Source organism: Corella eumyota, chromosome 5, assembly GCF_963082875.1.
Source record: "Corella eumyota chromosome 5, kaCorEumy4.1, whole genome shotgun sequence".
Taxonomy (NCBI): domain Eukaryota; kingdom Metazoa; phylum Chordata; class Ascidiacea; order Phlebobranchia; family Corellidae; genus Corella; species Corella eumyota.
The window spans coordinates 6,874,486-6,898,424 of record NC_137494.1 but is presented as its reverse complement, the minus strand read 5'-3'; the positions used below and the strand labels follow the sequence as shown (position 1 = coordinate 6,898,424).

Below are 23,939 nucleotides of genomic sequence, written 5' to 3'. Positions count from 1 at the left end.
TCAAATATTACCTAAAAAACATTTTGCGTGACTGAAGTAGGGTAAAAAAAGAAAAAAATCACATGACTGAAAAAACATTTTGGTCATGGGATAAAAACTTAAAAAAGAAAACCACAAAAACAAGATCACGAGTTTTATCTATTTTAAAATAACACATTGGGTAACTAACGTATCTCCACATTTAGGCCGCGAAGTCTGCCTTCCCATCATAAGGCTAAAAATATAAATAAAATATGCATTATATTTTCAATTGTAGCTTGATGTTTATTAAAATAATCAATGACGTCATAATAAGTGCGCTGTGGAATATGACGTCATAATCAATGTGCTTTTCCGAGAAGTCGATAGTTTTTATCATGTACCAATAAGGAATGCAAGTGGAGCGAATGCCAAAACATGTTTTATTACAGAATAACTCACGAGGTAGAAAAATGTGATTATACAATTTTGCAAATTATGTTAAGACAAATTATAAACGTAAATAGAAATACAAAATACACTTTTATTTACTGCAGAATTGTAGTAGATATATAGTTTGACATAATGACATGCTTTAATTTGTTTTAATAAACCTTATTTTTAGGTAAAATCTGTTTTATTTGTTTTAAATTATAGGTAAGTCGTTTCATAACGTTCTAAAACCTCGTTAATCTACTCATTTGTCTAATATTTTTTTCTTAAATAATTTTAAGTTTGTTACCACATGACACCCATGGAATTCAAACCCAGATCTTTGTGTGAAGTCCGCGAATAAAAACAAAAGTGAAAACTAAAAATGAAAATAGATATTAAAGATTTTTAATTACTGAAATACGATGTGATGAGAAAGCTAAATTACTTAACTACAGGGTTGTCGAGCGTGAAATGGGAAGTACTAAAACTCTTGCATGTGTGTGTGGTTTCTCTACTAAGCCACGGAAAGGCATACGTCCAGTATATTCGTCCGTGTATTCAGCAAACTCTATTTCCTTTACCACTTTGTATTTTTTCGAATTCGACAAGAAAGCAGTCGTTGAAGTAAAGGCCGCATATTCACAGTTCTCAGTTTGTGCAGTATCGATGATTTGATTCAAAGGAAGTATTTTTCGGTTTCTAAAGTCATTATCAACAGTAACCTGGTGTGCGTACAATATCTTTGTAGCTTCAAGCAGGTTGAGAATATCGTGTTCTAAAACATCTACTAATCGATTTTCCATTCCCAAAACAGGATCTTCACTTATACTTGAAATCGGACACACGCATGGGTTTTTTAATTTATCAATCACAAGTAAACATGCGGAGATAAGACGACCAGAGTCTTCCAAAAACGTTCCGATAGACAAATTGTAAGTAAGGTAAAACAAAGCTCGTTCTTTATCCAATTTAAACATTTCATTAGGATCACATTTTAACATTCTTCGGATCGGGGCTTCATCGGTGTAGTGGTTTTTAATTAGACTCAGTACTTGGTCGCTATCTTTTAAAGTTAAGCGTCTAACAAGAAAACTGTCGTTCATTTGGGCTGTATGTTGATTCATTTTTACACTGCTATTTTATTTTGTCAATGTATAGCTTACAAAACATCTACACTAATGATATGTTGTTGTCCGTTAAATATTTCACAAAATATTCGCAATTGTCTCTATAAACTGTCAGTTATTTATTTAATGCATACCAGTCAAACAAATCATTTAAGGTTCCGGAAATTGCGTCTGCAAATAGTTATCAACAAAAACTTAATTAATTGCCAATTATTAAATGTAGTGTTTAAAGGTCTTTATGTGAAATAATCATCACAAGAATTTTATTTTTACTTTAGTTTTATTAGCAAAATAAACACAGTTACATTATGCTTACTTAAATCATGTTTACAAACGGTTGAATTTTGTAAACCAAACAGAAGATTTTCAAATGACATAAACGTACTTAACAAGCCCTAATAAATAATTAACCAACTTCAACACGGCAATGTAGGATTTTAAATTACAAAAACCGCTATATAGCAAATTAACCTGTTTTATTATCAAATAAAAAATCGCATTACTTTTATATGTTTAATTTTTGCTTTTGAGTCATATCACAATTTTGGTGGGTTAACAGTCAAAGCAAGTACCTTTGCATGTGTATGTGGTTCTTCCACTAACCCACTAAATGGTTTAGTTCCGGTTATTTTGTCCACGTATTCGTCGTATTTGAATTCCCTCACCACTTTAATATTGGGACTCGAAAAAGTATAGCTTGTCGTTGTGGTGGCAACAACGTATTCACAATTATTTTCTTTTGCTATTTTCAAGCTATAATCTGTTGTAATATATGACAAGCCAATGTTCCTAAAGTCCGAATGCGTAGTACCCATATTAGAAATTAAAATTTTGTTTGCACCAAGTTGCTCTAGAATTCCACCCTCCAAAGCAGCAACGAACCTTCTTTCGATACCTTTGGTAGGTTGGCTGTCAATGTCTAAAATAGGGCTAACAATTGGGTGCTCTAAGTCTTCAGTTACGTTTAAAACTATATTTACTAATCGGTCAGTATTTTTTTCGAATACACCAACCGACAAATTAAAAGACAAGAAGAACAATGCTCTTTTTTTGTCAGACTCTGATACATCTTTAAAAGGTGATTTTAGCATTTTTCGAATGGGAGCTTCAAGTGTATAATGTTTCAGAACCAGTTCTATCACTTTTTCATAATCCTCAGTTGTTAATTTTCGAATATATATCACCTTGTCTTTAATTTTATACGTATCCATTTTCTAACCGAGTATTCTACCACCTAGTAATGGAAAAACTATAGCCGTTAAAACTATAAATTGTTATTTTGTTGCCAATGTTCTGCAACTGACTATTTTGTTGCCAAATTAGTTTTTGAAACCTGATCTTATTTGAAAAAACGTAGATTTAAAAACCTGATAATGCAACTGGGTCAGCCATTTACATTGTGCGGTTGATTTTTAAAGTGTTAATTATTAACAATGCTGCTCCTTATGTCAACATATTTTTTTTAATTGGCGTGTCACTTATGTTAAATTTTAGTCAATAGCCGTTCTAAAATATTCTGTAATTGACCATTATTCTTAGGGCCAGACTTTAAATTTGATACCGTTTATAAATAACACGAAAAAATTGTTTTTAAATGGTAATTTTTTATAAAAACATTTTTTTTGTGTATATCTTTATCCTTGATTTGGTAAGTTTACATGACATAATAATATATTCAATAAATAAAAAAAGTTTATTTATTTAAAACGTTTAAGATAAATTGACTGAATCCAAAAACGAAAAACAAGTTATTCGTGTTGGTCACGTGACGTACGCTTCCGCCACTACCGCCTGGTCTACTAAGCACGTGACTCTCTCGCATGGTGTTGTTGATTCTCTCGCTCGGGCTTACAGCGCTTTCCTTAAAAGCGGGCATGTCGCAGCCAAACCACTTAACGCCTATGTACTCTACGTCGTCGTCAACAGAAAGCAAGTCGTTATCTAACCTGTACGCTTTTTGATCCTTTAAATAATAAATACAATTGTCCGAAGGGCTCGTTAAAGCAGCGTCTATGTTTTCTGGCACCCCAGAACGAACGGGTTTCGGGTAGTTGGGTTCCATTCTTTGCGCAACCTTAAAAGTATGGTGCATATTGTTTAAACTGGCATTTTAAAATAAATTAAACCAAGTGTATTAGTGATTGGTCATTTACTGTTTACATAAATTGTAGATTATTTCAAGGGCATTTCTTTATTTTGTATCATAATATTCTTATATACTTTTTTTGCAAAGTAACTACAATGGAGGTGTAAACTTATAAAGGAGTGAAACAATATACTATTATGACACACAAGTAACAAAACTATTGTTAAAAATGAAAGTACCTCGTTGTACTTCCAGTACTGAGAACCTTTGTAGAAATAAGTCATTCCGTTAGCCTTCCAAACTACTGCAGCGTCTATACCACCGTCTGTCATAGGTAATCCGAAATCACTAATATTTCTTGGGGAATCAGAGTCCTTCTGTATATTAGTATAAGACCAATACTGTGTTCCTAAAAAAATATAAACATCTTATCAACGTATTAAACGAAATGCTTTTAAAATTTTATTTAAAATGACTATGTTAGTAAATTAGTATTTACAAATTTACCCTCATTTCTTTAATATGTACAACCTGTCATTGCTTAATAAAAAAGTGTAGTTACCAGAAAATAGCAGAATTTTGTCCTTAATTGCATAAACTGCATCAACGTTAACATTAGGAAATTGCCGCCAAAATCTATTCATGGCAATTCGTGAATGCGTTTTCCCTGTTCTTTCAATTCTCCAAAAAAAATTTCCCTGTTGAAAAAATCATTTAAATTATTTTGATACTTGTAATGCTTTTAATTCAAATCATTTTTGTATTAAATTTTAAAATAATCATTTATCAATGTGAATTTAGTATCCGATTAAAGCAAGTTATTTTATAAAAAAGGGTATTTTAAGGGTTCACACGTACTTTACGGTTATCAAAAAAACTTATGACTGTAAAGTAAGAGGGAATTAGCCAGGACCGTAAGGGTACAAGAATTTTTCTAAGAACCGTGAAGTACAAGTGATTGAGTTAAAGTTTAATTTTTTTAGTTCAACAACACTTTAGTTATAATATTGTATAATTTCACCTTAAAAAAGTAAACTTCTTCTCTGATATTGGCAGCGGCGTCAAATTGATAATCACAAGATTGGGTTGACTTTGTTATTAAGTCTACCTCCTTTTTGACCCCAACTGTTGATGATGTCAGAGTGGGGTCACCATATACAAAGGGGTCATCTTGAATAAGGAAATCATGTTGCCGATTGTTGGACCCTGAAAATTTGTTTTTGTGTTAAATACTTTTGTGCTTTTAAAGCCAATAATGTTTTAATTAAATTAAGAAAATTTAAATTTCTGTAATAAACAAATATAACACGTAACATCTTTTCACTCTCAGAAAAAAATTCAACACATTTATATTATAAGTAACAATATAAATTTACTTTCAATAATGCTGTAAAAGTAGCTCTAAAATCGACATCTTAAATGTTAAAAAGGTTAGAAAAATTGTGGAAATAACTGATGGCTAAGTGTGATGTCGATACGAGAATCGTATAAAAATCGATTAGCCAGTAATGCAATTAGTTGTTTAATATGAGTGCAAAACTCGTGGAAAAACTGTTTAATATTTGATGAGCTTAATCTGTTAAACAGGCCTCAATGTGTCATTTCCAATAACAAAACAGATTGATTAAAAGTCAAAAATTGCTACGATAAAATGCTATTACATAAAAATAAAATTTTGACAGTACAAAAAAATAAAACTGGCACATTATTAAAAACGTTTGCAGACCCTTGAGTTTATGTTATTAAGCGGGTGTTGCTTATATATATATATATATATATAATTTTGGTTTTTAACTAAAAAAGTTGCAAAATTTGAGATAGAAAGTTGCAAAATTTAAGATATAAAAAAAAATTGTATTTTGGTTTACTTTAAATCGCTTTTGAACCTGCTGCAGGGTATTGATCCTTAATAACATTATGTATAACTTGATCAAATTACGCCATATGGTACATTTTTTTAAATTCAAATTTTGTAAAAAAAATCAAAACATTTATCAATATTTACCATATAGATCATATATTGCTAATTGGTCATCTAAACCGAGCGAGGCATCCGAACTTGTTCCTTGATAAAATGGCAACATTACCGAAGCTTTGTTATTGCTGTGACCCAAACCCAAAGCGTGGCCGAATTCATGGACAGCCACCTTAAACAAGCTTGTTCTTTCTACAAAAACAGCTATTCGTTACTTATTGACATAAAAATTATTACTACATACTTAAAAAATTGTTGTATGAAAAATATCTAGGCTTTATTCAGATGTTTTGAAACTTAAGGCCTACATGAACAAAACCAAAATAGCCATAGAAATTAAAATACTTAATTACAGGACAACTGGAAATTGAAAACTTTAGTTAGTTTCAATTTACCTTTGTTTGACCCATCAGTCCAGGTTTCCTCTGCATCAAAATGTACGTTTCCGCTTTTGTCACCTTGACCAGGATAAAAGGCATGCGCTAATGTCTGTCCTGGTCCGTCGAACGGATAACCATCGTAATGGTAACCTTGTTCAAATGAAATAGTGATGTCAGCATTATCTTGGTCCTGCAAATATTAGTAAAAAAAGCAATTGCTGTGTATACGGTTTGCTACAAATTAAGTGAAAATTAATGACGTATAAATTCAAATTTTTTTCAGTTTTTGGTCGTTATGGTAAGTTTATATTCAATGTGCTGATTTCGTTTTTGAACATTGTATTAAGTGTCCCATTTAATAACTTTTCAAATTTTAAAATAATGCACTTATATTTTGTATTTACGTTATGTTCAATTATCAATGTTAGCTTTTATTTAAACCTATATTTGCTAATGTTAACCTTTACGAATGTAAGAGGTGTGTTTTTACTCCAGACTTGCAACGCCCTTGCTATTTCTTGTTGCTGTTTCTTGATTGTCATGTCGCTCGTATAGGAACGAAATCTAAAACATGATGAAAACAGAAAAAAGTATTTCCGTTTTATTTGCATATTTCTCAAGAAATTCTTTTGCAAGGATTAGTAAGGTTAAGTAACGTAGCTTATTAAAAAAATATTTATTTTAAGTTGTACATAAATATTATTTAATTAAAGTGGTATTTTTAAAAATAATTTACGCGTAAGAAATTTCTGTGTTGGGCCATTTTCCCATTAAAGTATAACGTTTTTTTCTTGATTTCGGATTAAGAGTTTGCTGTGGTGCTAAAATGGGATTACTTTTGCTTGGCAGATCAAACACATTTCCTGTTTGTATATTAAAAGTATTACGATAATAATAGAATTACAAGATTTGCCTTACATAAATACCTAACATTTTTGTTTTTATATTTATATTAGCAGTCTTATAGTAAAAATTATAAACCTTGTTTTTTTTTACAATTAATAGGTTAATAAGAGATTTTTTTAGAACGTTAATAAGCTGATCAAAAAAGCAAACCTTATCTAGCTAGTAGTAAGCAAGAAATGTAGTTTAAATTTTTAACAGGCATTAGTTCGGTTTAAGTTATATTTTCACCTTCATTCAAACTTACTTTGTATTGCAAAATTGTCTGATAAACCACATCTTGGTTTTTTCATCATTTTTACAGTTTGGTCGTCAAAAATTCCAGTTTTTTTAAGACTGTAGACTGTTTGAAATTTGAGGATTGCTAAAGTTAGTTTGTCGTTGGTTCTTAAATGATGACGGTTGTTAAGATAGCCATATGTGAAAAGAAACTCCTGTAAAATTATATGTTAGTTGTTTTGGTATAAATAGTAAGGTCACACGCCTGAATCCTTAACAAATTTCGAAAATATAGGTCTAATGTTTTTACGCAACTTATATTTTAGAAATTTGTATGTGAAATGTGCTGTAACTTATTTAGCATTGTCGCAAACACCTTATATTGTTCAAAAGAACGTTCTATCAATTTCAATTAACATGTATAAAGCGGGGTTAACTTGTATCCACTTATGGAGTCTTTTGGGAGTTTTGATTTAAAAAAATCCATCATAACCATGTAACGTTGTCCCTTTAGGGACCAATGTGACAGTTTTATTAAAGATACATTTTTATTGAAGTGTGGCCGCTGTCAGTAGAGTGACCAGTCTAATTACAATATATACACTGCTATATTCTTGCATACAAATACATGCATACATACACAAACAGTTTTTGATTACAATTTTTTTTACAAAAATCTTACCAGACCGAATTCATATTCGCTTTTCGTTAGGTTTGTTGATTTGAATTTTTTTGTATGGGTGGGGCGTACAGGCGAACCGTCTAATGTCACCAATACGCAAAAACAACCAAACGCTAACAGACTCGTTCTTAAGTTCATCAGAATTTTGTTTCAAGCAAGTTTCATCAATAAAAATAAAACTTTTTAAAAATTCTTCGCAGCGTTCTGAATTAATTAAAATAAACTTACATTGCCACCTTACATATAGTTTGGTCTAAATAAAGCACAAAAAGGTAAAGTAGCATTAAACTTATTTAAATTTAGTTATACCGTTTATTACGTATTGCCTATACATTTTTTAACATCGCACCACTGCTGCATAAAAGTCTTATTTTTAAAACGCCTAACTGTTAAACCCCTGCACATCCTTTTTCGCCCATAAAGGTTTTAATACAAAACTGATATCGATTAAGCGGTCATACTTGTCGCAGAGCCATAAACCGCAAGACGGAGATAAATTTTGCCGAAAATTCTCCTGCGCTAAACCTCTATCCCAAGAGGTGTGTTTAACTAACGCCTTATGTCGCGTTAGGCAAAAACTTCTTAACGATCTAATGCGTATTGTAATTTTATCACTTCTTTCGTTGGGACAAAAATCATTAAAATGTAAAATTACGAACTGAAAATCTTTTTTTACATGTTGACTGTTAAATGTGTAAACAAAAGTTTAAGGCCAACACAAAAGCTTAAATATATTCCGTTTAAATATATTTACGTTTATTTAAAAAATAAGTAAATATAATTTTTGATTAACTATTTAGTGTTTTCAAAATCGCTTATATTTTTTTCAAAACATTGATTAACATTTACCATATAGGTCATATATCGCTAATTGGTCATCTAAACCGAGCGAGGCATCCGAACTTGTTCTTTGATAAAATGGCAACATTACGGAGGCTTTGTTAATACGTATTACAGAAAGTCTACAAAAACGTACACTCTGGACAAGGAATTTAACGTCAGTTTGCTGATGTAGTTTCTTACACTTTAACCACACATATACCATATAACACGGGTATAGTAACTTAACAAGCCTAAGAAAAACATTAATTGCGCCCAAATCATTGCAATACCATTTTATACAACTACATTTTTCCAGTAACACAACATTTATTAGTTTTTAATAAATACCATAAAAAATATTAAATTTACCACTACCAAGATTTAAAAAAAATTTCAAGCAAAAACTTTAGCGCAATGTATTTGAAAGGGGTATTTTATATAAATATATATACCCTACAGGCAAGTTTAGCATATTACAAGATAAACATCCAAGGTTGCTGTTACAAAATTCTACCACTTAGTATTTATATTATGGTAGTACAGTAAATATTTGTTGTGTTTATAGCAATTAGATGACAACCTCTGTTATGCGTGATTTTATTAATTATATTAACGGAAACATGATATAAACAACGGAAACACATGAGGTAGTTAATTTCTTCGTCAATGTTTACATGAACTTTTAACAAAATTCACATATGGCCTTAATACAATTACTACAGAACTAGATATACAACAATTGTAAATGCAGTTTTAAAAATCTTAAAAAATGTTATTAGTAGTAGATTAAAACATGTTGTCAGATAACAACAACATTGAAATATGCAACGATGTAGCTTTAGCTCAAAATTTCAACTTATTGAGCGTTCTGGAAAAATTTGGTTGGTATCAACGTAGGACATTGCTGTTTTTGTCAGTTTGTCAAGCTCTGAGTGGTTTAGTAATGATAACACCACTATTTATGTACCACACTCCACTGTTTCAATGCGACTGGTTAAACGCTAAAAACCAGGTAAGTAAAGGTTTATATCTTTAAGTTACATATTAAATAACTTCACAAATTTTTAAAACTAATAAAATTTATGTCATTTTGTATGGTTTAATTGTTTAGCTTCTAACAAACCTATTTCGCAAATTAAGTTAGACACTAAAGTTGTTGACAGACGTTTTTTAATAAGTATTCTAAGCCTGTATTGCAGATTTCAGTCAAATAAATATGTGGTTTAATATTTTTGGTTTGTTTGTTTTTCGGTAGAAGTTTAATATAGAAAAATATCTGTTAATTTTATTTTGCAGAGGGTTTTAATGTTATGGTATTGTAGCGGGAAGTGTCTGCTTAATGTTCTGCAAAAAAATGTGAGGGTTTGATTACAAGAGATCTGACGTATTTCCTTTTCTTTTAAGTCAATCCCTAGTAATGTATATTTTAGAGCCGTGTTGGTAAAACGCAAAACTCTACACGTTTTAAGATTAGTTAAGTTAATATGCGTGAAGCGTTTTAAATAGAACAATACCAATTTTCTTTAATATTTAAAGTTCTTTGAGTGTTTGCATACAAGTTTTCCTTAATTTTGCAGCGAAAGTGTCATCTATGCTGCTTGTTTATTTTAAGACAGAGTTCAGACCAATAAATTTTTAATAAACTGCTTAGTTTACCATTTAAAAAACAAAATAGATTATTTTAAATTTGTTTTTAGTCAATGTAGATAAGTTAAAACATCAACAAGAAACGACAACTTGTTAGATATGTAAAAGCGGAAATACTTGCAGATTTATCATAAAGTAAAGTTACATTGTTTTGATTATGTTATTAACAGCAGCTACTTAATAAATAATGTACAAATTGATTATGAATATGGGTTAGTACTGCGAGGTGGTTTTATAAAAAGATGTAACCATTAGTGTACTGTTAATTAACGTCCGCACAAACAAAACAAAAGTCGGGGTAAATTTTTTTTAATTGCGTGAAGTAATATGTTTTAGTCAGGTCATGTAGAATTTTGTTAACTATATAGTGAATTATAAATTAAGGTTGGGATCTAAAATTCAAATATATATAACGTAAGATTGCGTATATATTTTAAATACCTACAGGAGTAGTTAATGAATTTGTTACAAAAATAAGTTTTAATAACTTGAAAAAATGTTGTTTTTTCTTAACTTAAAAAAATGTAGAAAAAAGATGCTAATAAATGATATTAAGTGCAATTATTTTATGACTAGTCGTTTTTTTAGATCGTATTTTTAATTTTGCCCATTTTGGTATTGCAATAAATCTAAAATCGCCTTAAATTTTCGTTGAAAATTTTTTTAACCACAAGATGATAAACGAAAGCGGTTAAAATCGATTTCAAGTTTTTTATATGTCATATACTTTTTATGATGTGTAGAAAATTGTATAAAAAATATGTAAGACTGTCTAGAAATAATATAAAAATATGTCAATGGTAATATAAATGCTAAGTTATCAATCCAGAAGGCTAATTAGCGGTAGACCGTCGGTAAGTTAATTTAAAATCGTGACAAAGTCAATTGTAGCTTCTGTTTATTAATAATAACTACATAAAAGGTTATAATACAAGACTACATTAAACACGAGCATATTAACAACGATATAAGACTACAGTATAAGCGAACAAATTAATAATATTAGCGACTACATCCTGCGACAATATTTTAAAATTACAACATTTACCTAAAAAACAAACAAACGATATTATAAAAACTGTATTTATGCCGGTAGTCAGTTTGTGTTGTCCGTATTACATGGCCAAAATAGCGTATGACTTATTTATTCAGCTAAATTTTCTTAGTAATTTTTCATTCGTTCTTGTGGGAACTAGCACAACCACTGCTTTGAGGTTAGTAAAGTATTTGCATTAAAAAGTATTGCAATGCGAAGTTCTTTCCTATAAATGCCCAAGCCATCTCGGGTCAAAAAACTGTAAAATTATAATTGAAAAACAATGACACTTGTGTTTAAAAAATCTAAATCTAAATGCGCACAATGTATTCGTACAAAAGAGTCTAATAACTTGCCAAATTTATATTTTCAGAGAGGCCCTATTTATCTTATGCATTAAGTGTAGTCAAAAAACCTACAGCTATTTTTTTGTAAATTACTAAGTTGTAAACAGAGGATAAACGTTGTTCTTTAAAAAATTCATTGTGCATGGAAACAGGACTACCACCTTTCTGCCAGAGAGCTGGCTGAGAGTAGCAGAGAATTTTGCTTGGGAGGATAATTATAAAAAATAGTGATTCCAAATATTTTATAATCGTACAATACATAAAATAACGGGGTAAAATAGCCCCTTTAAAGGGAACAAATTCAAATCAAACCTAATATAGAATAAGTTGGCAAGGATCTTAACACTTTAAAATTAAAATAAAATTAAACAAAACATTGAAAAATTGTTAAAAGCAGGAGTAAACTTTTGTACTGAACTAAAATACGTGTTATTACTGACGTCACAAATCGGGGGTTTTGACAACTTACCTATCATGTCGCTCCAATTCTTTTTTTATATTTGGTGGAGGACAACGTACCCAACCACGACATATCTTCAAAAAAGTGAATAAAATATTAGAAAGTGGTCAAATACAGGTGTAAACTTTGTATTTTCATAAGATACGCTATATAAGTGACGTCACAAATCGGGGGTTTTGACAACTTACCTATCATGTCGCTCTAATTTATTTTTGATATTTTGTAAAGAACAACGCACTTAATTACTACATATCTTCAAAAAAGTGAACAAAATATTAGAAAGTGGTCAAATACAGGTGTTAACTTTGTATTTTCCTAATATACGCTATATAAGTGACGTCACAAATCGGGGGTTTTGACAACTTACCTAGCATGTCGCTCAAATTCTTTTATTTTATTTGGTGGAGGACAACGTACCCAACCACGACATATCTTCAAAAAAGTGAACAAAATAATAGAAAGTGGTCAAATACAGGTGTAAACTTTGTATTTTCGTAATATACGCTATATAAGTGACGTCACAAATCGGGGTTTTTGACAACTTACCTATCATGTCGCTCCAATTTATTTTTGATATTTTGTGAAGAACAACGCACCCAACCACGACATACCTTCAAAAAAGTGAACAAAATATTAGAAAGTGGTCAAATACAGGTGTAAACTTTGTGTTTTCGTAATATACGCTATATAAGTGACGTCACAAATCGGGGGTTTTGGCAACTTACCTATCATGTCGCTCCAATTCTTTTTTTATATTTGGTGGAGGACAACGTACCCAACCACGACATATTTTTAAAAAAGTGAACAAAATATTAGAAAGTGGTCAAATACAGGTGTAAACTTTGTATTTTCGTAATATACGCTATATAAGTGACGTCACAAGTCGGGGGTTTTGACAACTTACCTATCATGTCGCTTTAATTTATTTTTGATATTTTGTAAAGAACAACGCACTTAATTACGACATATCTTCAAAAAAATGAACAAAATATTAGAAAGTGGTCAAATACAGGTGTTAACTTTGTATTTTCGTAATATACGCTATATAAGTGACGTCACAAATCGGGGGTTTTGACAACTTACCTAGCATGTCGCTCAATTTCTTTTATTTTATTTGGTGGAGGACAACGTACCCAACCACGACATATCTTCAAAAAAGTAAACAAAATAATAGAAAGTGGTCAAATACAGGTGTAAACTTTGTATTTTCATAATATACTCTATATAAGTGACGTCACAAATTGGGGTTTTTGACAACTTACCTATCATGTCGCTCCAATTTATTTTTGATATTTTGTGAAGAACAACGCACCCAACCACGACATACCTTCAAAAAAGTGAACAAAATATTAGAAAGTGGTCAAATACAGGTGTAAACTTTGTGTTTTCGTAATATACGCTATATAAGTGACGTCACAAATCGGGGGTTTTGGCAACTTACCTATCATGTCGCTCCAATTCTTTTTTTATATTTGGTGGAGGACAACGTACCCAACCACGACATATTTTTAAAAAAGTGAACAAAATATTAGAAAGTGGTCAAATACAGGTGTAAACTTTGTATTTTCGTAATATACGCTATATAAGTGACGTCACAAGTCGGGGGTTTTGACAACTTACCTATCATGTCGCTTTAATTTATTTTTGATATTTTGTAAAGAACAACGCACTTAATTACGACATATCTTCAAAAAAATGAACAAAATATTAGAAAGTGGTCAAATACAGGTGTTAACTTTGTATTTTCGTAATATACGCTATATAAGTGACGTCACAAATCGGGAAATTTGACAACTTACCTATCATGTCGCTCCAATTTATTTTTGATATTTTGTGAAGGACAACGTACCCAACAACAACATATCTTCAAAAAAGTGAACAAAATAATAGAAAGTGGTCAAATGCAGGTGTAAACTTTGTATTTTCGTAATATACGCTATATAAGTGACGTCACAAATCGGGGGTTTTGACAACTTACCTATCATGCCGCTTCAATTTATTTTTGATATTTTGTGAAGAACAACGCACTTAATTACCACATATCTTCAAAAAATTGAACAAATTATTAGAAAGTGGTCAAATACAGGTGTTAACTTTGTATTTTCGTAATATACGCTATATAAGTGACGTCACAAATCGGGGTTTTTGACAACTTACCTATCATGTCGCTCCAATTTATTTTTGATATTTTGTGAAGAACAACGCACCCAACCACGACATACCTTCAAAAAAGTGAACAAAATATTAGAAAGTGGTCAAATACAGGTGTAAACTTTGTGTTTTCGTAATATACGCTATATAAGTGACGTCACAAATCGAGGGTTTTGGCAACTTACCTATCATGTCGCTCCAATTCTTTTTTTATATTTGGTGGAGCACAACGTACCCAACCACGACATATTTTTAAAAAAGTGATCAAAATATTAGAAAGTGGTCAAATACAGGTGTAAACTTTGTATTTTCGTAATATACGCTATATAAGTGACGTCACAAGTCGGGGGTTTTGACAACTTACATATCATGTCGCTTTAATTTATTTTTGATATTTTGTAAGTAACAACGCACCCAACCACGACATACCTTTAAAAAAGTGAACAAAATATTAGAAAGTGGTCAAATACAGGTGTAAACTTTGTGTTTTCGTAATATACGCTATATAAGTGACGTCACAAATCGGGGGTTTTGACAACTTACCTAGCATGTCGCTCCAATTCTTTTTTTATATTTGGTAGAGGACAACGTACCCAACCACGACATATTTTTAAAAAAGTGAACAAAATATTAGAAAGTGGTCAAATACAGGTGTAAACTTTGTATTTTCGTAATATACGCTATATAAGTGACGTCACAAATCGGGAGATTTGACAACTTACCTATCATGTCGCTCCAATTTATTTTTGATATTTTGTAAAGAACAACGCACTTAATTACGACATATCTTCAAAAAAATGAACAAAATATTAGAAAGTGGTCAAATACAGGTGTTAACTTTGTATTTTCGTAATATACGCTATATAAGTGACGTCACAAATCGGGGGTTTTGACAACTTACCTATCATATCGCTCCAATTTATTTTTGATATTTTGTAAAGAACAACGCACCCAACCACGACATACCTTCAAAAAAGTAAACAAAATATTAGAAAGTGGTCAAATACAAGTGTAAACTTTGTATTTTCGTAATATACGCTATTTATGTGACTTCACAAATTGGGGGTTTTAACAACTTACCTATCATGTCTTATATAGCGTATATTACAAAAATACAAAGTTAACACCTGGATTTGACCACTCTCTAATATTTTGTTAACTTTTTTGAAGATATGTGGTAATTAAGTGCGTTGTTCTTCACCAAATATCAAAAATAAATTGAAGCGACATGATAGGTAAGTTGTCAAAACCCCCGATTTGTAACGTCACTTATATAGCGTATATTACGAAAATACAAAGTTAACACCTGTATTTGACCACTTTCTAATATTTTGTTCACTTTTTTGAAGGTATGTCGTGGTTGGGTGCGTTGTTCCTTACAAAATATCAAAAATAAATTGGAGCGACATGATAGGTAAGTTGTCAAAACCTTCGATTTGTGACGTCACTTATATAGCGTATATTACGAAAACACAAAGTTTACACCTGTATTTGACCACTTTCTAATATTTTGTTCACTTTTTTGAAGGTATGTCGTGGTTGAGTGCGTTGTTCCTTACAAAATATTAAAAATAAATTGGAGCGACATGATAGGTAAGTTGTCAAAACCCTCGATTTGTGACGTCACTTATATAGCGTATATTACGAAAATACAAAGTTTACACCTGTATTTGACAACTTTCTAAGATTTTGTTCACTTTTTTAAAGGTATGTCGTGGTTGGGTGCGTTGTTCCTTATAAAATATCAAAAATAAATTGGAGCGACATGATAGGTAAGTTGTCAAAACCCTTGATTTGTGACGTCACTTATATAGCGTATATTACGAAAACACAAAGTTTACACCTGTATTTGACCACTTTCTAATATTTTTTTCACTTTTTTGAAGATATGTCGTGGTTGGGTGCGTTGTTCCTTGCAAAATATCAAAAATAAATTGAAGCGACATGATAGGTAAGTTGTCAAAACCCCCGATTTGTGACGTCACTTCTATAGCGTATATTACGAAAATACAAAGTTTACACCTGTATTTAATCACTTTCTAATGTTTTGTTCACTTTTTTAAAAGTATGTCATGGTTGGGTACGTTGTCCTCTACCAAATATAAAAAAAGAATTGGAGCGACATGATAGGTAAGTTGTCAAAACCCCCGATTTGTGACGTCAGTAATAACACGTAAATCAGTTCAGTACAAAAGTTTACTCCTGCTTTTAACAATTTTTCAATGTTTTGTTTAATTTTATTTTAATTTTAAAGTGTTAAGAACCTTGCTAACTTGTTCTATATTAGGTTTGGTTTTAATTTTTTTCCTTTGAAGGGGCTATTTTACCCCGTTATTTTTTGTATTGTACGATTATAAAATATTTGGAATCACTGTTTTTTATAATTATCCGCCCAAGCAAAATTCTCTGCTACTCTCTGCCAGCTCTCTGGCAGAAAGATGGTGGTGAAACAGGCCAAACAAATTAAGGGAAATCCCCTAGAAGATCGCTATTTTGCGAAAGTCTCCCATAGCATGAACATGTTGTTGCGGTTTATAAAAAGGTTTTATTAAAGAAGTGTTATAATAATAACTTACATTTTTTTAGATTTTGAGTTTTAGGAGGTGTGAGAGTTATTTGGTAAAGTGAGGTAGAGCAGTTTTTCTTAGTTTTTGTGTTAATTTTTATTTATTACTTGTAAACTGCTACAACAATACATCTAATAACAGAATAACCTTGTTATGTCAGAACGTTAAGTAAAAATGGTCAATATTTTAGAAAATGCAACCTTACTTAATATATTTAATTAAATAGCTCAAGATTTATTAGCATGATATTCTTTAAATGGAGTCAATATTAGACAAAAACAAGAACAGCTTTAGTTTGGTTTCTACCCAATATGTAAAGGCGATGTCTTTAAACGAATTACAAAAAGTTGCACTTAAAAACTATGGCTGGTTTCAGCGTAGAAGTTTGTTTGTTTTGTCACTTTGTCAACTGATATTGTCTTTTGCTCTAGTGTCACCAGTGTTTGTTTATTATCTTCCAAGTTATACATGCAATTGGCAGAACCAAATTGTAAGTACTTAATAAGATGATTTTTTACCTAATTAGGTGTTTTTTTTAGATTTTTTTAGATAGTTAACTTTTTTGTCTTGGGCCTAATAGGTTTTTTTTTTGCATTGCTTATAGCACCTTACTTAAAGGTGCCTTAGCATGAAGGCAGTGGGAATTGAACAAATAACCCCATATTGTTAATCAGTACATATTTTTAATAATTTCATTTTTTTAACATAATTGTTTTGCCACAAATTACTGTGTTACTATTTTGTATTTATATTTACTATTTTAAATAAATGCAAATAGAATTTTAAGGGAATAGCGTGACACTTATTTATTATACAAAGTTTACATATTGTTTTAACATTTTCTCTGTGCATAATTTGCATATTGATACGGTTTTTCTGGGTACCTATAAACTATACAGGATCGAATGGATCGAATGGATCAAATGGATCGAATGGATCAAATGTATATCAAATGGTTATCGAATGGACCGAATGGATCGAATGGATCAAATGTATATCAAATGGTTATCGAATGGACCGAATGAATAGAATGTAAAAAAATATTGCATAAATTAAACCCTAACCCCAACCCTCACCCATTCAGAATAAGCATAATGCATGCGATCCATTCGGTCCATTCGATCCATTCGATCCATTCGATCCTGTATAGTTTATAGGTACCGGGTTTTTCTTCCTATTTTTAAAAATTAGCATATTGTTGGTAATTATTCATTTAATGATAAATACTTTAATGTTTTAGAATTCGTCAAATGAAACCTGTTCTCACTATTCTGTTAATGATTCTTGCTCAAGAATGTAAATTTAATAAATTTAAATAATATATATTAAAAAATTAAATAAATGTTATGATTTAATTTTGTTTTGGCAATTTGGGTATTATAAATGTGGGTTAAAATAAGGTGCCACATGTTTTTATTATAATATCAACAAAACATAATTATTACCATCACTTTATATTAGGATTATTCAAAATTTATGACATAGTCATTTAGTAACTGTATTCAGGTTAATTTATTAACCATTAATTAATTAGTTAGTTGTAACACAGGATTTGGCAATAACAGAATTTGGCAATTTTTCAAGTTGACATAGTTACATGTTATATTAATTATTGATATAACTGTTGTTATTTTCAGCTGCGAAAATTATGGTGCCTTTTCTAATAGCACTTACGCTCCAGGGAATCCACCCAACCCTGAAGAAAAATGCACCAGCGGTTGGATTTATGACTTAGCAGATGGTGAAACAATTGTAACGAAAGTATGTTGAAAACACTACAGGGTGTTTATTCATTGAACCTCATACCAATAAAGTTATTCATAGCATTAGTCATACACTAACAAGGTGTGTCAATTTTTTCCGATAAAAAATACAACTTTTTTACCATTTTTTGTACCTACCAATGCAAATTAGTATATTCAACTGCAGATTTTTTCCTAATTAAATATTTTCTAGGAGGTTTTAATGACATTGGAATTTAATTATAATAAAGTATATATTGGCGAAGAATTATACTTTGGCTGCATCGTTGTAATTTATATAACGTTTTTATGACATTTTTTGTTTTATGATTTTATAATTCTATTGAACATATTATGCATTAAAAATTTCATAGTTTTATTTTTTATCTCAATATGTTTTTAGTTCGATCTTGTATGTGATTCCTCATGGAAAAGACCAGTCATGCAGTGCTTGTTTATGATCGGTTTGCTGGTTGGAAGTCTTATTGGGGGTCCTGCCACAGACAGGTATTTTTTTAAATAGTTTTATTAAAATTTTTTATAAGTTAAGTAGACAAATTTAATGGAGTCATTTGGTTACCTGTTTTTGTTTAAATACAGCTTTATATTTTTTTTAAATATTTGCCTAATGTTTTTAACTGATCCTTTTTGCTTAGATATGGAAGAAAAACTGTTCTTTTTATTGCCTTCATCTTGCATGGATTTGGAAATTTAGCCATGGCCTTTGCCCCTAATTATTGGTTCTTTCTTTCCTTTTTGTTTCTTACTGGAGGTTTTCATATTGTTATGTACAACAATTCGTATGTGTTAGGTAACTAGTAATACTTTTTATCTCATTTATTGTTAAACTATTTTATTTTAGGTTTTATTAAGGTTTCGGTTATTGTGGCCAGAAAATTATTTTTTTACTACTTTTTATTTTAAATTTTTGCAGCAGTTTTGACCAGTCTATTTTGCGTTTTTTATTTTTTTAACCCAATGCCGATGAAATTACGCTATGCCTGCGTCAGAGCTTAATTTGTTTACGCACCGTTGCTGATGTTTTTTATTTTACAATCATTACAGCACAAGAAATTGTTCCTGAAGGCGCCAGACCAACTGCAGCTCTGTATATAAATTTAGGGTTTGCTTTTGGTTACATGGTCTTACCAGCGATTGCCTTTCTGGTCAAAAACTGGTTTATTTTGGTCATCAGCGCTTCTGCTGCGTCGTTTTTGTACCTGCCATTGTTCTGGTAGGCTTAGTTTTTATAAATTTATGTTTAAATCACACTTCGACTTTAAAAAAAAAATAAAATTAAAAAAAAATGGCAATATTACAAAGATGTCAGTAGTAAGAACTATTTATTTTTGGTTTTTAAAAACCCTTTTTTATTAAGGATTTTACCTGAATCGCCGAAATGGTTGCAACAAAACGGAAAAGACGCAAAACTAAAGAAATTGCTGTTGGAAATTGCGAAATTTAACAACGTTAAAATTAATCCACAATTGATTAAAAGCAATCTTGATGTATGTATTTGTATAGTAAAAATTGGGACTTTTAAAAATTTCATGTGCTTTTTTCTTGCGCTTAATACTTACAAAAACTATTTAATTCTATATTTAATTTATTGAGAGCTGTGTAATTTTAGTTTAAAAAATTTATGTTTTTTATTGAATTTATTTAGGAGTTTACCACTTCGCCAAACAAAAACAAGAAACTAAGAAGAAAATCAAGCTCTCCTTCTTTGCTGATAAAAGTTAAAGTTTTAAGAAAAAGAATTTTCCTTATTTGCTTTTTATGGTAAGTTTAATTGTTAAATTTTAAGTTAAATTATAAATTTTCCCAAAAGTTTAAAAAAATGTTACGTATCCAAACTTAGGCTTTTTTAAGAAGCCTTGTTATTATGGGATTAATAAAGCACTTAAATCACCTAAGGCAATTTATAACACAGGACTGTTAGATTACAGTCAAAAGTAATGTAAAAACCTGTCCGTTTATAAGTCATAATCACTTCGAAATAAATATAGGTCGTTAATTAATTTTTTTCACTTTTTAACATGAATATTCCTTCTCTTATTTTTAGTATTTTGGTTTTTAGATTATTTAGCTTGTTATATAAAGGTCAACATTTCCAACTACTTAGTTTATTTATTTTCAATGCGATAAGGAATTTTGCTGAATGTGCAGATTCTGTGTTTGTCAAAGATAAAAACAAGACTGTTTTTTATGTACACACGCTGTTTAAATAACCCTCTGGTAAAATACAACCGCAAAATTCGTTTAAAAAGTACCAAAACATATCTTTTTGTAATTAAATTAACGTTATAGAATAAATAAGACTACATGAAAAACCATACTATTGGTTGTTATTTAAATATTATTTACATACGAAGTATATAACAAAAAATAAAATAAAATATTTGATAAAATCACATTTGTTTTATATTTTTTGTATATTAAAACAATTATTTTTTACGAAGTTTATAGGTCGATATTACAATTTTTTCCTAAATATTTATTTCTTAACGTTAAAGAATATATTTTAAAAATAAAATCACGTAAACATATTTTGCAGCACAACTAAAATAACACAACTTCGAAAGCCATATTTATTTTTTAATAACATGGGTTTGTTATCGACATGGTCCCGAAAAGTACTTGAAAAATAGGTGTTTGCTGTTGTTTGATAGTTTTGACATACACTAAGATTACGTCATTTGGTTTAAAATGGTTGTTAACCTTTAACCTAAATCATATTCAAAAAAAATTGAGCTTTTTAAAATAAAAAAAATTCGGCTTCCTATGAATTTTAAATTTAAAACAATTTTGCAAATAAATATTACTCTCCAAAAATGTTAGTCTCGGGCTCATCAAAGACCTGAAAAAAGGGGCATTTATTTACAGTTAAGTCAGCAACTTCGGGTTGTTAAAGTTCATTTACAAAGGTACTCGGAACTAATCCAAAGACTAAAATTGAATCAAGAAAAACCGAACTCAAATATTTAAGCTAGTCAACCGTGACTGTTGGCTAAATCTGGCCCAATTTAAATTTCTTCATTAACATTTTTATCTTAATTTGTAACTTTTAGGAATGTTTGTTATTTTGGGTTCTACACCACCACTTTAAACACTTCCAACTTGGGTGGGAATATTTACGTCAACTGTTTTTTCGGTGGATTAGTCGATCTCGGATCATATTCCTTTATGGCTCTTCTTCTCCTTAAACTGGGAAGAAGAAGTGCCGCCATGAGCACGTTGTTCCTTAGTGCACTTTTGTGTTTTTTAACTCCGCTTCTAAGAGGAGGTTTGTACACATGTTAAAAGGGGATTAAAACCGAAAAATAAGATTATTTAAGATAAACTAATAAACTGTGATACTTATTATTGGGGTTCCGGTTTTAAAACTTCAGTCATTTTATTGTTTTATGTGCTTTTTTAGTCAAAACTTTTAAATGGGTTAGTTTAAGCCAAGTTGCAAAACCGTTGCAAAGTTTAATGTGTTAACTGGCCTAAACCATGCATCGTTGATTTACCGCTGTTCGGGTATTAAGTGTAAGCAATTAACCTCTTTCATTTTTTGACAGTTGAAGTGGTTGCTGGCATAGTAAGTGCGATGGTGGCAAAGTTCTTCGTTACAGCAGCCATGGGTATTATCGTACTTTACACTGGCGAGCTATTTCCAACTTTAATAAGAAACACAAGTGTTGGTATCGCTTCGATGTCAGCTAGGTTCGCCAGCTCAGCGTCGCCCTTTTTAATTTTCTTAGGTAAGCTATTTTTAAATCACATGCAATACTTAAGTAGCTATGTAAAAAATAGATAACTACAATAGCATATACAATTGACACTTTTCAAATGGGACAATTTCTGGCTTTATGTAACTTAATTTCAAAGATTAAAAGGTCTGAATTTTTTTTACACCGCGTTGCACTATAAGTGAAAAAATAAATTTTAAACTAATTACTAAAAAAAAATTTAGGCGAATCGGTTGACACTTCCATTCCATTTTACGTCATGGGTGGATTTTTCTTACTAGCCTCGTTTTCCATTCTTTTACTTCCAGAAACTTCCAATCTTCCTCTTCCCGACACTGTAGACGATGCTATCAAACTGGAAAACTTAAGGTTAATACTTTAAGCAATAATCTTTTTAAAAAAAATTTAAATGAGCTTTGAAATAAATTATATTTGTTTTTGACTATTAGTGTTTTTACTACCTATCCAATTCTTTAAAGTTGTCCTGTTAAAACTATTGTAAATTTACAACTTGGCAGGAATTGCTTTTTAGTTACACAACCAACTAGTGCTTGTTTTTGTCAAATTATTCTAAAAAAACACTAGTGTTTGAAGCTAATCAGTCAATAAGTAAATTATAATGTACATGGTGATCCCACTTACCCTTTAATAATAGGCTACAGTTATCTGGCATGTGTGTAAACGGTGTAGTTGTTTGAAATGACCTTATACGACCAACTTGCAACTAATACAAAAATTGCTTTTTACTGAGCAGTTAGACATGCTAACTAAAGCCCCTTTATACCAATAAGTTTAAACTTAATTCTTAAAAAATTGAAACGGTGTCGATTGTAGGATACGTCGACTGCGCAGCAAAAAGCATCGAGAGGAAGAAGAACTAGATGACAAAGAACTAGATCTAATTTAAATTTTATTAGATTATGTTTTTCAAAGTTGTTTTTTTTTACCAAATTTTTATTTTTTTTTTTACAAACAAAATTTCGACTTGGTAAATTTTTTAATTTGCTTTTGAAATTTATATTTGTTTCACAATCTCTTATGCAGATTTAACTTACCTATATTTTTATCCCGTTTTAGTGGTAAATATATGTGTGTTTTTTACCTTTTATGAGGAACTACCCCTTTTTTTACAAAACAATGATATGTTTATGCACATTGTTTATAGAAGTTTAAAATATTAACACACTAATGTATAAACATGACCACTTATTATTACTTCGTATTTAGGCAGCAAGATATATGTTTAAGTTTTAGCAAATTGTTATATTTAAACTTTTACCCACAAATCATTTCTTCAAGGGTTTATATTTTGGGTATAGTAACTGACTGAAATCTAAACGTATACATTTATCAAAAAATTTAAAAGTTAAAAGCAGATAAAAAAGAAAACTATTAAATTGACATAGTAAACGTATGTTTTAAATTTTATATTTAGTTACCTGTAGTTTTTAAACGTAGTTACTTAAAATTAAAATACCATTTTTTTAGAAAATTCAGTTTATTTTATGATTTAAAAATTAGACTGACGTAAGCACACAGAAATGGTGTAACAAGTGGTCCGGGCATTTAAAAAAGCGACGCTCATGTATATTATTGTTTACATTTTTTTTTTATCAAAAAAGTACTGATTAATTAATTTGAGGCTCTTCGCCCTTGACAGCTGCG

The 23,939-nt window shown here is 30.3% G+C and overlaps 2 protein-coding genes across 2 annotated transcripts; one reads left to right on the top strand and one right to left on the bottom strand.

The window, feature by feature from the left end:
- Positions 1-3,213: 3,213 nt before the first annotated feature.
- On the bottom strand, positions 3,214-8,693 carry LOC145753379 (stromelysin-2-like). Its single transcript, XM_082569792.1, has 11 exons — positions 8,615-8,693; positions 7,884-7,969; positions 7,112-7,298; positions 6,698-6,824; positions 6,423-6,525; positions 5,977-6,151; positions 5,612-5,773; positions 4,628-4,812; positions 4,169-4,304; positions 3,846-4,015; positions 3,214-3,594 (listed from the first exon to the last, which is right to left on the bottom strand). The coding sequence occupies exons 1-11, from the start codon at positions 8,691-8,693 to the stop codon at positions 3,214-3,216; spliced, it is 1,791 nt and encodes a 596-aa protein (XP_082425918.1).
- A 7,943-nt stretch (positions 8,694-16,636) lies between these two features.
- LOC145752382 (solute carrier family 22 member 21-like) lies at positions 16,637-23,644 on the top strand. The gene is made up of 12 exons (XM_082568661.1): positions 16,637-17,285; positions 18,036-18,091; positions 18,433-18,556; positions 18,941-19,044; positions 19,194-19,348; positions 19,603-19,771; positions 19,916-20,045; positions 20,204-20,319; positions 21,609-21,823; positions 22,104-22,286; positions 22,499-22,643; positions 23,109-23,644. The coding sequence occupies exons 1-12, from the start codon at positions 17,052-17,054 to the stop codon at positions 23,179-23,181; spliced, it is 1,704 nt and encodes a 567-aa protein (XP_082424787.1). The 5' UTR covers positions 16,637-17,051; the 3' UTR covers positions 23,182-23,644.
- Positions 23,645-23,939: the final 295 nt, after the last annotated feature.

What these genes read in the sequence shown, in the direction of transcription:
- LOC145752382 (XM_082568661.1), top strand. Translation starts at nt 17,052, where the DNA reads ATGGAGTCAATATTAGACAAAAACAAGAACAGCTTTAGTTTGGTTTCT. An exon ending in GTGAAACAATTGTAACGAAA is followed by an intron (nt 18,557 to 18,940) that starts GTATGTTGAAAA and finishes ATATGTTTTTAG; the next exon opens with TTCGATCTTGTATGTGATTC. An exon ending in ATCAAACTGGAAAACTTAAG is followed by an intron (nt 22,644 to 23,108) that starts GTTAATACTTTA and finishes TGTCGATTGTAG; the next exon opens with GATACGTCGACTGCGCAGCA.
- LOC145753379 (XM_082569792.1), bottom strand. Translation starts at nt 8,693, where the DNA reads ATGTTGCCATTTTATCAAAGAACAAGTTCGGATGCCTCGCTCGGTTTA. An exon ending in AGCAATATATGATCTATATG is followed by an intron (nt 4,813 to 5,611) that starts GTAAATATTGAT and finishes ACAAATTTTCAG; the next exon opens with GGTCCAACAATCGGCAACAT. An exon ending in AGTACTGGAAGTACAACGAG is followed by an intron (nt 3,595 to 3,845) that starts GTACTTTCATTT and finishes CATACTTTTAAG; the next exon opens with GTTGCGCAAAGAATGGAACC.